This window comes from Silurus meridionalis, chromosome 24 (genome assembly GCF_014805685.1).
Source record: "Silurus meridionalis isolate SWU-2019-XX chromosome 24, ASM1480568v1, whole genome shotgun sequence".
In the NCBI taxonomy this organism is placed as follows: domain Eukaryota; kingdom Metazoa; phylum Chordata; class Actinopteri; order Siluriformes; family Siluridae; genus Silurus; species Silurus meridionalis.
In genome coordinates, this window is record NC_060907.1 from 18,397,467 (window position 1) to 18,410,991 (window position 13,525).

At 39.5% G+C, this 13,525-nt stretch overlaps 1 protein-coding gene across 2 annotated transcripts in view; it reads right to left on the reverse strand.

The window, feature by feature from the left end:
* The window catches only part of gpc6a (glypican 6a), a 155,976-nt gene that overhangs the window by 1,943 nt on the left and 140,508 nt on the right, over positions 1-13,525 (reverse strand). For both annotated transcript variants that reach the window (XM_046837834.1, XM_046837832.1), the window contains one exon: positions 6,001-6,131. In XM_046837834.1, coding sequence (XP_046693790.1) covers positions 6,001-6,131 — 131 coding nt within the window. The remainder of the gene's footprint in view (positions 1-6,000; positions 6,132-13,525) is intronic.

Below are 13,525 nucleotides of genomic sequence, written 5' to 3' on the forward strand. Positions count from 1 at the left end.
CACTGAATCCCTTCAGTGTAGTGTTTAGCGGTTTGAGCGGTTTCCAGAGATTCAATATGAATAGCTCTTAGCAGCTTAACTCGTCGCTAGCGAATGCCACTTGAAGCAAATGCTTTAGTGCACCCAGTGTACCGTTAATGCGGCGGTTTAGGAGCGAACCACAAAGAGCAGTCTGTTGTTATTGTAACCAGAGAAGCGACCGAAACTAAAAATCGCTACGTGACCATTTATTAAACCAAGTCCACAACATTGGTACGCCATTTGGGATGCAGCCACATGCAGGAGTTACAGTTAATAAGACAGCTAATTGCTCACCTGATTAGCGAACACTGTACGGTGTACTAGAATGTTCCAGAAGTGGTGTACTATTTAGTTCGGATTATGTAGGGATTTAGGAACAGCAATCATGCATTTGCTGAATAACTGCGTGTCAGCCATGACTGGAAAGATAAAAAAAAAAAAAACGCCTGACCTACATCTCATCCTCGTCATCCTGCTTCCTTAGAATCTGTAAAACACCCTTTTTCAAGTACACACACATGCGAATCACACACGGGCATCTTGACGCGTCTGTACGCTGCTATTTGGCTCGGTGTTTATCCGTGTCGTAACAGAGAACGACAGATGAAACAGTTTGATTTCTATTTGCTCCATCTGGCGACGAAAGAACAAATGGAGACGTGCCAAGATGGCTGACTGATGGAAAGAGACGGATCAAGGGAAGACAGGCTGGCAGCATGATGGAAACGGAAGGACAGAAGGGAGAGAGCGAGGAAGAGAAAGGAAAAGGCAAACTCAATTAAATTCAAAACAATTAAACCCCTTAAGCAAACCCGTACTTTCGGCAATATTCTCAACAGCCGCGTCGATAAATTTTTATGGAATTTGAATCGAATTGAATAAAGAGAATCAGTTCCAACCAACAAAAAAAAGGGAAAAAAAATAAAAAAAAGCTTCTCATCCAGAAACAGATGTTTTTCTACTTCTTTATTAGGGTCATAAAACTGCCGGATTGTTTGCAATAACAATATCAATAAAGCGTTTATGAAATGAACAGAGATTAGAGACGATCTCAATCGCTGGTACAGCGAGGGATATGGACAGGGTGAGGGAGAATTTGATCCATCATGAACATTTGATTATTTTTTATAGCTATTTTTTTAAATTATATACTTCAAATATAACTTTTACTTAGATATATTTAGTTTGAAGTATTGTACTCAAGTACATTTTAAATCATATCCATTTGAATTTAAATTAAAAATAAATAAACAATTACAATCCGCATTTGCAATTTCTCTCAGCATCATAAATTACATTCTAACAGGAGATTTTTCTTTGTTTTGTTTTTGTTGTTGCATAATTTACATTAGAATCAAGTCATGGATTCTAGTGGTCATATTTGGTATTGCACTTAAAGTTTTGAAGGTGTTGCTTCAGTTAAAGATTTAAAACAAGTTAAAGAGTCATATCATCTTGTCCTTTTTAAAGTACACTAGAATCCCCCACTCTACCCCCTGCTGTTAAAAAAAAGCAACTCTGTCAATTTTAAATGAGCTACTTTTTACTTTTACTGGAGTAGATTTTTAAACCGGTAACTTTACATGTACGTAAGTAAAATTACTTACTGTTTCCACCTGTGTGTGTGTGTGTGTGTGTGTGTGTGTGTGCGTGTGTGTGTGTTTTATTCCCACAAAAAGTTGACAGTTGAACTGAAATGGCGCATTGTAATTGAAAAAAATACATTCTGGAATCGAGCTGAGAAAGATAAAAAGCGGAACGAGGCGACGACTCGGGTCAAAACGCTCGATTGCATTTACTTCTCTATATTTCAGGAATATAGGTTTTGATATCTGCGCCGATAAAGTTTGTCTGAAATTGGATTGAAAGATATAAAGAGAGTCCAAGAGGCAGGATCAAGGACAGAGCCGGGTGAGTCACTGCATAACACATTAGCATGGCGGCTCTATTATGACTAGGTGTGCTAGCGGGCAGTGGTAAAGCTATGGTGGGTGCAGGTGGGATAAGGAACTTACATTATAAATGTAAAAGTATTTGTAATTAATATAATTCTCTATAAGAAAAAAATTTAATTGCACTGAGTTGGGCATAGGCGCAGCCAATCAGAAGTCTTTCCAGAAATTTTCCAAGATAATGTATAAAATCATAAACTTAACAGCAACAGTAATTTACATCTTATCACAATATGTGCTGACAAACTGCAAAAAGCTGTTTTTGCTGCTTTTTCTTCCACTTTTTGGTACATTTTAAACTGCACTAAATCAACAAAACAAATCCTAAGCTTACTTGATTATTCTAAATATTTGTGAAAATAATACTAATGATTTAAAAGGGTCCTGGCGGTGTGTTTGGGGTCGTTATTATGTTGAAAACCTGCCATCATGTTCTGCTTTAGAATGTCAGCGTACATGTCAGAATCCATGTTTCCCTCAATAAACCGCAGATCCACAGTACCAGCAGCACTCATGCAGCCCCAGACCATAATGCTACCACCACCATGCTGGACACCATCTGAGCCAAATAAGGTTATCTTAGTCTCACCACAGGACATGGTTCCAGTAATTCATGCTCTTGGACAGGTTGTCTTGAGAAGATACTAAAATGGTTGCTGAAATATGAGGGGTGTACTCACTTTTGTGAGCTATGAGATCTTATCACATTATTAATTAATTTTTTAAGCTAAAATGAATGTAATCAATTGAGTGTCCTAGTAATTCGTCTCCTTAAAAGTGAATATTACATGCTTGTCCAAATGTCAAATGCGATTCTTTTATTTCCATTAGCCCCGCCCCCAATGTTTTCAAAGGAGGTAAAAATAGTATTAGATGCATGTGTTTAGAAAGATTGAACATGTTAAAGCGAAAATACCAACCAGACAACTCTTTAGAAAAAAAACCCTAAATTGAATATCTTGGTTGGCTACAATTTCAGGAAACTCGTGAAGTGTTTTTTTTTTTCATAATGGCGTGAGAGATTCGGCTGATTGTTCACGGTTGATTGATCATCAGAGCCAGCAATGTTAAAGCCTGCAGGCACTTTCCTGAGCAAAGAGAAGCAAAGTTTCCACAGAAAGGATTTAAAGACAAGAAACCACTGAGCCAAGCGAATAGAAAAAGACATTTACAGACCAAAAAAATCCGAGGTACAATTCAATAGAATAAATGCAACTTTTGTGGAAAGAAATTGAGAACCCTAGTTTAAGGTATTCCGAAAAAGTGGGGAAGATTTGATAAGGAATTTTGAAAGTGCTTTGACCTGCTAGAATTTCCTTGATACTTCATAGAAGATAAGAAGAACCATTTGATTGTTTATCATAGCTGTTTATTGATTGTTTTTTCCTCCTTGGACTTTTTAGGCCTTGGCTATGCCAGCATTTATGCTACAGTGAGGAAAATAAGTATTTGAACACCCTGCTATTTTGCAAGTTCTCCCACTTAGAAATCATGGAGGGGTCTGAAATTGTCATCGTAGGTGCATGTCCACTGTGAGAGACATAATCTAAAATTTTTAAAAATCAAAAAATCACAATATATGATTTTTAAACTATTTATTTGTATGATACAGCTGCAAATAAGTATTTGAACACCTGTCTATCAGCTAGAATTCTGACCCTCAAAGACCTGTTAGTCTGCCTTTAAAATGTCCACCTCCACTACATTTATTATCCTAAATTAGATGCACCTGTTTGAGGTCGTTAGCTGCATAAAGACACCTGTCCACCCCATACAATCAGTAAGAATCCAACTACTAACATGGCCAAGGCCAAAGAGCTGTCCAAAGACACTAGAGACAAAGTGTACACCTCCACAAGGCGGGAAACGGCTACGGGGAAATTGCCAAGCAGCTTGGTAAAAAAAGGTCCACTGTTGGAGCAATCATTAGAAAATGGAAGAAGCTAAACATGGCTGTCAATCTCCCTCGGATTGGGGCTCCATGCAAGATCTCACCTCGTGGGATCTCAATGATCCTAAGGAAGGTGAGAAATCAGCCCTGAACTACACGGGAGGAGCTGGTCAATGACCTGAAAAGAGCTGGGACAACCGTTTCCAAGGATACTGTTGGTAATACACTAAGACGTCATGGTTTGAAATCATGCATGGCATGGAAGGTTCCCTGCTTAAACCAGCACATGTCCAGGCATGTCTTAAGTTTGCCAATGACCATTTGGATGATCCAGAGGAGTCATGGGAGAAAGTCATGTGGTCAGATGAGACCAAAATAGAACTTTTGGGTCATAATTCTACTAAACGTGTTTGGAGGAAGAAGAATGATGAGTACCATCCCAAGAACACCATCCCTACTGTGAAGCATGGGGGTGGTAGCATCATGCTTTGGGGGTGTTTTTCTGCACATGGGACAGGGCGACTGCACTGTATTAAGGAGAGGATGACCGGGGCCATGTATTGCAAGATTTTGGGGAACAACCTCCTTCCCTCAGTTAGAGCATTGAAGATGGGTCGAGGCTGGATCTTCCAACATGACAATGACCCAAAGCACACAGCCAGGATAACCAAGGAGTGGCTCTGTAAGAAGCAGATCAAGGTTCTGGCATGGCCTAGCCAGTCTCCAGACCTAAACCCAATAGAGAATCTTTGGAGGGAGCTCAAACTACAGCGACAGGCCAGAAAACCTGACTGATCTAGAGAAGATCTGTGTGGAGGAGTGGGCCAAAATCCCTCCTGCAGTGTGTGCAAACCTGGTGAAAAACTACAGGAAACGTTTGACCTCTGTAATTGCAAACAAAGGCTACTGTACCAAATATTAACATTGACTTTCTCAGGTGTTCAAATACTTATTTGCAGCTGTATCATACAAATAAATAGTTAAAAAATCATACATTGTGATTTCTGGATTTTCTTTTTAGATTATGTTTCTCACAGTGGACATGCACCTACGATGACAATTTCCGACCCCTCCATGATTTCTAAGTGGGAGAACTGGCAAAATAGCAGGGTGTTAAAAAAAACTTATTTTCCTCACTGTAAGTGCAATTACAGTGTAAAATCAGTCCTAAAAAGGAACATGAAGCAACACATCTGTGGTAATGTGGACATTCCGGATGGTTCTGTCTCATTTCGCAATACGATGATAACTTCTCTTTAATCACAGAACTGGTTTGTATTCACTAATATTGGATGTACAGCTAGTTCATATCGCTTGATCTGACATTCCGTACAGCTGAAAAGAAAGCTAGCTAGCCATGGGTTCACTAGAACATTCTGCATGAAGGCTCATTATTATGCAACCCAACAAGTTGACTCAGTGGTCGATGCTAACTCCTCTGAAGGACATGATGGTCATTCAGGGTGTAGTTCAGTCTGGTTTTCACCGTCAGTATAAAAGAAAAACTTAGCTTACCTGAGCGCTAGCTAAATATCAAATGTTTCTCATGGTTCCCGTTTCATCTTCCACAAAGCAAACAGGCACCATCTTTGAAAATGTGTATTTAGAAAGTAGGTTTAGCGCATCAGCTTTGTCCCAAACCACACTGCTACTACTAGATATGTTCTTAAGGTACCTGTAAATCCATTTCCTGTATTTATTACTGTACTGGTGCGGATTAGGACACAACCCCACCCTCTCGGTAAACACACTCCACAGTTCACATTCAGAACACGATTCACCTCTCAAGTGATTCTGAAGGGAGCAAGGTGACCCAAATTCCATTCCAATTGAAAATGAACTTGCCTTACACCCTACACCCTACACCCTTCCCCTTGGCAAATCCATCACACAGACAAGAAACAGGACCTTTTTCTACCCTCTTTTCTTTTCTAGTGCAAGTGTATACACACACACATAGACCATATTTTAAAGTCAACAATCCCTTCACGGTGTATGTGTGTGTGTGTGTGTGTGTGTGTGTGTGTGTGTATATATGTATATATGTATATATATATATATATATATATATATATATATATATATATATATATATATATATATATATATATATATATATATATAAATGTATCTTGCCTTCCTTTAGTGTGACTGTTCCAGCACTGGTCACTGTTTGGTTCGATCACATTCTCTTTAGAACAGATTGCATCAGGAAGTGATGTCCAGAACCTCTTCGCCTGCTTCAATTTCGCCTTAATGTCAATCACCTGAAGACAGACAGGTAGAGAGAAAGACAGACAATCAGGCAGACAGACAGATTCTAATCACAATGATACATATATTTATAATGTGTACAAATGACACATTCTAGAATTCCTATGCTAACTACTTAGACTAGCACACAGGTTACAATAGCAATGATGTTCTCTTCTCTAGTGACTGTTCCATTGTGTTTCAACGTATGTAATTGGTTTTAAATGAGACATTTATGTGAGTAAATCACTGTCCCCGTATTCAGAGGGAAATGAATCTTTAGACATGATGTTCACATTTAGCAAGTCAAAGTCTGTCACTGAATCATTAATTCATGACTAAAAGATATTCGGCTTTGTCTTTCAGGATGTCAGGGTTTGAATCACTGAATCATGTGAGTAAGTGAAGTGGATCATAGCGGGTCAGTGGGGTGTCAGCGTGGTGAATCAGTGTGGAGGCTCAGAGCAGGTCAGGCGGGGAATCATAGCAGGTCATTGGGGTGCCAGTGGGGTTTATAATAGTGGGTTAGTGGGGTGTATAATAGCGGATTAGTGGAGTGTCACTGGGGTGGATCATAGTTGGGCATTGGTGTAGATCAGTGGGGTGGATTATAGTGGGCCAGTGGGGTGGATCATAGCGGGTCAGTAGAGTGTCAGGTGGGTGTGAGTGGGGTGGATCATAAATGTATAATCAATGCAAATTTGATGGTTTCAGGCAAATAAATTTAAACAAAGATTAGTCCTTTTAACTATTTAATAATAATAATAATAATAGTAATAATAATAATAATAATAATAATAATAATAATAAAGTAATTAAGATGAAATCTGATTGAGATCCAGCACATTTATGATTAAAACCTCATGCTGTAACAGGTGTTTAAGAATATGAATAGTTGGGTGTAAATATGGCATGTTTTACACACACACACACACACACACACACACACACACACACACACACACACACACACACAGGACCACTAGGTGCTGCTACACTGAGAGACAGATGGAGAGAGAGAGAGAGAGAGATAGAGAGATAGAGACAGAAAGACAGTTGGAGAGTTAGACGGAGAGAGTAAAAGAGAAAGAGAGACAGATGGCGAGTTAGAGTTGGAGAGAGAGACAGATTGAGAATTAGACAGAGAGATAGATGGAGAGAGTGAGACAGGTGAGCGCCAGAGTGAATAAATAAACACACTCATGTTTCAAACACATATTAAAATACAGACTCCAAATTAGAAGGGCACTAAGTGTCAGGGTCATTCGACACACACACACACACACACACACACACAAACACACAATACTAACAAGGATAAATTACATCAGTGATAAGTGTGTGTGTCTGGGGGGGGGTTATGTGTGGGTGTGTTTCCCCCTGGGGCCCTCGAACCCACTGGCCACATCTAAAAATCTCCAAATGTCTTAGCGCAAGGTCACACACACACACACACACACACACACACACACACACACACACACACACACACACACTTTATTTTATTACTTTAATATTCATCATGGGACTTCTTTATAGATTTGTAGTCATTTATACAAATTTGATTTCAAAGTCTGTCTGTATAGATAACCTGTCTGTCTGTCTGCACAGATTACCTGTCTGTCTGTATAGATAACCTGTCAATCTGTCTGTCTGTATAGATCATCTGTCTGTCTGTATAGATAACCTGTCTGTCTGTCTGTCTGCACAGATTACCTGTCTGTCTGTATAGATAACCTGTCAATCTGTCTGTCTGTATAGATAACCTGTCTGTCTGTATAGATAACCTGTTTGTCAGCATAGATAACCTGTCTGTCTGTCTGCATAAATAACCTGTCTGTCTGTCTGTCTGCACAGATAACCTGTCTGTCTGTATAGATAACCTGTCTATATTTCTCTCTGTATAGATAACCTGTCTGTATAAATAACCTGTCAATCTGTCTGTCTGCATTGATAACCTGTCTGTCTGTATAGATAACCTGTCTGTCTGTCTGTCTGCACAGATAACCTGTCTGTCTGTAGAGATAACCTGTCATTCTGTCTGTCTGTATAGATAACCTGTCTGTCTGTATAGATAACCTGTCTGTCTGTCTGTCTGCACAGATAACCTGTCTGTCTGTAGAGATAACCTGTCTATCTTTCTGTCTGTATAGATAACTTGTCTGTATAGATAACCTGTCTGTCTGTATAGATAACCTGTCATTCTGTCTGTATAGATAACCTGTCTGTCTGTCTGTCTGCACAGATAACCTGTCTGTCTGTAGAGATAACCTGTCTATCTTTCTGTCTGTATAGATAACTTGTCTGTATAGATAACCTGTCTGTCTGTCTGTCTGCATAAATAACCTGTCTGTCTGTCTGTCTGTATAGATAACCTGTCTGTATAGATAACCTGTCTGTCTGTCTGTCTGCACAGATAACCTGTCTGTCTGTAGAGATAACCTGTCATTCTGTCTGTCTGTATAGATAACCTGTCTGTCTGTCTGTCTGCACAGATAACCTGTCTGTCTGTAGAGATAACCTGTCTATCTTTCTGTCTGTATAGATAACTTGTCTGTATAGATAACCTGTCTGTCTGTATAGATAACCTGTCATTCTGTCTGTCTGTCCAGATAAGCTGTCTGTCTGTATAGATTGCCAGTCTGTCTGTCTGCACAGATAACCTGTCTGTCTGTATAGATTGCCAGTCTGTCTGTCTGTCTGCACAGATAACCTGTCTGTATAGATAACCTGTCTGTCTGTAGAGATAACCTGTCTATCTTTCTGTCTGTATAGATTGCCAGTCTGTCTGTCTGTCTGCACAGATAACCTGTCTGTATAGATAACTTGTCTGTATAGATAACCTGTCTGTCTGTCTGCACAGATAACCTGTCTGTCTGTCTGTCTGTCTGTCTGTCTGTCTGTCTGTCTGTCTGTCTGCACAGATAACCTGTCTGTCTGTCTGCACAGATAACCTGTCTGTCTGTAGAGATAACCTGTCTATCTTTCTGTCTGTATAGATAACTTGTCTGTATAGATAACCTGTCATTCTGTCTGTCTGTATAGATAACCTGTCATTCTGTCTGTCTGTATAGATTGCCAGTCTGTCTGTCTGTCTGTCTGCACAGATAACCTGTCTGTCTGTATAGATAACTTGTCTGTATAGATAACCTGTCTGTATAGATAACCTGTCTGTCTGTATAGATAACCTGTCTGTATAGATAACCTGTCATTCTGTCTGTCTGTATAGATAACCTGTCATTCTGTCTGTCTGTATAGATAACCTGTCTGTATAGATAACCTGTCTGTCTGTATAGATAACCTGTCATTCTGTCTGTCTGTATAGATAACCTGTCATTCTGTCTGTCTGTATAGATAACTTGTCTGTATAGATAACTTGTCTGTATAGATAACCTGTCATTCTGTCTGTCTGTATAGATTGCCAGTCTGTCTGTCTGTCTGCACAGATAACCTGTCTGTCTGTCTGCACAGATAACCTGTCTGTATAGATAACCTGTCTGTATAGATAACCTGTCTGTATAGATAACCTGTCTGTATAGATAACCTGTCTGTCTGTCTGTCTGCACAGATAACCTGTCTGTATAGATAACCTGTCTGTCTGTCTGTCTGCACAGATAACCTGTCTGTCTGTCTGCACAGATAACCTGTCTGTATAGATAACCTGTCTGTCTGTCTGCACAGATAACCTGTCTGTCTGTCTGCACAGATAACCTGTCTGTATAGATAACTTGTCTGTATAGATAACTTGTCTGTATAGATAACTTGTCTGTATAGATAACCTGTCTGTCTGTCTGCACAGATAACCTGTCTGTATAGATAACCTGTCATTCTGTCTGTCTGTATAGATAACCTGTCATTCTGTCTGTCTGTATAGATAACCTGTCTGTATAGATAACTTGTCTGTATAGATAACCTGTCTGTCTGTCTGTCTGCACAGATAACCTGTCTGTATAGATAACTTGTCTGTATAGATAACCTGTCATTCTGTCTGTCTGTCCAGATAACCTGTCTGTCTGTATAGATAACTTGTCTGTATAGATAACTTGTCTGTATAGATAACTTGTCTGTATAGATAACCTGTCTGTCTGTAGAGATAACCTGTCATTCTGTCTGTCTGTCCAGATAACCTGTCTGTCTGTATAGATAACCTGTCTGTATAGATAACCTGTCTGTATAGATAACCTGTCTGTATAGATAACCTGTCTGTCTGTCTGCACAGATAACCTGTCTGTCTGTATAGATAACTTGTCTGTATAGATAACCTGTCTGTCTGTCTGCACAGATAACCTGTCTGTCTGTATAGATTGCCAGTCTGTCTGTCTGTCTGCACAGATAACCTGTCTGTATAGATAACCTGTCTGTATAGATAACCTGTCTGTATAGATAACCTGTCTGTATAGATAACCTGTCATTCTGTCTGTCTGTATAGATAACCTGTCTGTATAGATAACCTGTCTGTCTGTAGAGATAACCTGTCATTCTGTCTGTCTGTCCAGATAACCTGTCTGTCTGTATAGATAACCTGTCTGTCTGTATAGATTGCCAGTCTGTCTGTCTGTCTGTCTGTCTGTCTGCACAGATAACCTGTCTGTCTGTCTGTCTGTCTGTCTGTCTGCACAGATAACCTGTCTGTCTGTCTGCACAGATAACCTGTCTGTCTGTAGAGATAACCTGTCATTCTGTCTGTCTGTCCAGATAACCTGTCTGTCTGTATAGATAACCTGTCTGTATAGATAACTTGTCTGTATAGATAACCTGTCATTCTGTCTGTCTGTCCAGATAACCTGTCTGTCTGTATAGATAACCTGTCTGTCTGTCTGCACAGATAACCTGTCTGTATAGATAACCTGTCATTCTGTCTGTCTGTCCAGATAACCTGTCTGTCTGTATAGATAACCTGTCTGTATAGATAACCTGTCTGTCTGTAGAGATAACCTGTCATTCTGTCTGTCTGTATAGATAACCTGTCATTCTGTCTGTCTGTCCAGATAATCTGTCTGTCTGTATAGATAACCTGTCATTCTGTCTGTCTGTCCAGATAACCTGTCTGTCTGTATAGATAACCTGTCTGTATAGATAACCTGTCTGTCTGTCTGTCTGCACAGATAACCTGTCTGTATAGATAACCTGTCTGTCTGTATAGATAACCTGTCTGTCTGTATAGATAACCTGTCTGTATAGATAACCTGTCTGTATAGATAACTTGTCTGTATAGATAACTTGTCTGTATAGATAACTTGTCTGTATAGATAACTTGTCTGTATAGATAACCTGTCATTCTGTCTGTCTGTATAGATAACCTGTCTGTATAGATAACTTGTCTGTATAGATAACTTGTCTGTATAGATAACTTGTCTGTATAGATAACCTGTCTGTATAGATAACCTGTCATTCTGTCTGTCTGTCCAGATAACCTGTCTGTCTGTATAGATAACCTGTCTGTATAGATAACCTGTCATTCTGTCTGTCTGTATAGATAACCTGTCATTCTGTCTGTCTGTCCAGATAATCTGTCTGTCTGTATAGATAACTTGTCTGTATAGATAACCTGTCTGTATAGATAACTTGTCTGTATAGATAACCTGTCTGTATAGATAACTTGTCTGTATAGATAACCTGTCTGTCTGTCTGCACAGATAACCTGTCTGTCTGTCTGCACAGATAACCTGTCTGTATAGATAACTTGTCTGTATAGATAACCTGTCTGTATAGATAACTTGTCTGTATAGATAACCTGTCTGTCTGTATAGATAACCTGTCTGTATAGATAACCTGTCTGTCTGTAGAGATAACCTGTCTATCTTTCTGTCTGTATAGATAACCTGTCATTCTGTCTGTCTGTCTGCACAGATAACCTGTCTGTATAGATAACTTGTCTGTATAGATAACCTGTCTGTCTGTATAGATAACCTGTCATTCTGTCTGTCTGTCTGCACAGATAACCTGTCTGTATAGATAACCTGTCTGTCTGTAGAGATAACCTGTCATTCTGTCTGTCTGTCTGCACAGATAACCTGTCTGTCTGTATAGATAACCTGTCATTCTGTCTGTCTGTCTGCACAGATAACCTGTCTGTCTGTATAGATAACCTGTCTGTATAGATAACTTGTCTGTATAGATAACCTGTCTGTCTGTCTGCACAGATAACCTGTCTGTATAGATAACCTGTCTGTATAGATAACCTGTCATTCTGTCTGTCTGTCTGCACAGATAACCTGTCTGTCTGTATAGATAACCTGTCTGTCTGTCTGTCTGCACAGATAACCTGTCTATCTTTCTGTCTGTATAGATAACCTGTCTGTCTGTAGAGATAACCTGTCTGTCTGTCTGCACAGATAACCTGTCTGTCTGTCTGTCTGTCTGTCTGTCTGCACAGATAACCTGTCTGTCTGTCTGCACAGATAACCTGTCTGTCTGTACCAAAGCATGGCATGAATCGTTCTACACCATCTACATTGCCATGTGTGGAGGCAAGACGTTAATAAGATAATGAAATCTATAGAGTCCAATGTACTTGTATTGGGGTCTTCTACACCTTTACAGAACTCTAAACTTTATCTCACAAAAACCCACTGCGTTTTCTTTGTCTTTTTTTTTTTTTTTTTTATGCTTCCTGGCAGTTTACTCTTGCTGAAGCCTGGTCTTAAAATATCCCTTTGCGTGATTAAAGTAGTTACACTGACATTTACTATATTGCTATATCACTCTACTGTAATGGCCGTGTTGACGACCTGAGCGTCGCCATAGAAACGGAGAAGGCTGAGCGGGGGTTGAATGGATCTGTTGTGTAATTAGTGTAATTCTGATAAAAGTAGCATTCCGTGTAAGCATTAAAGCACCGGTGCAGCATGAAGTCACTGTGGTTTTTTTTTAGCTTTTCATTGGGCAAAAGTATTGGGACACTTTATAGCCATGTGTGATTCTTTACCAAACTGTTACCACAAAGTCGGACGCACACAATTGTATAAAATGTCTTTGAAGCCGTTAGCACGAAACCTTCGCTTCTCTTCCCAGCCGATTCAAACTTGTTCCAGCATGACAATACCTCTGTGCGCAAAGATATCCTTTAACCTCCTACGACCTGGGTGTCCACATACGTGGACATTGTGCACAAAGGTGTCTTTATTGTTTTCTGTAGATACAGACCGAGTGTCCACATAAGTGACATCATTTTTTTCCAAGAAGAGCTCATGTTCAAAGAAAATATATGGTTATTTTAATTATTGGTTCTTCCTAACCCCAAATAACTGAAAGAAATCTAAAATGCAAGCCAAACCAAAGCTCAGGCCTTAGGAGGTTAAATGATTTAAAGTGGAGGATCTCCTGCTCTAGTGGAACATTTTTCCAGAGGAGTGGAGGTTATCATAACAGGAAATAGAGACTAAATGTGGAACCAGATGTTTAAAAA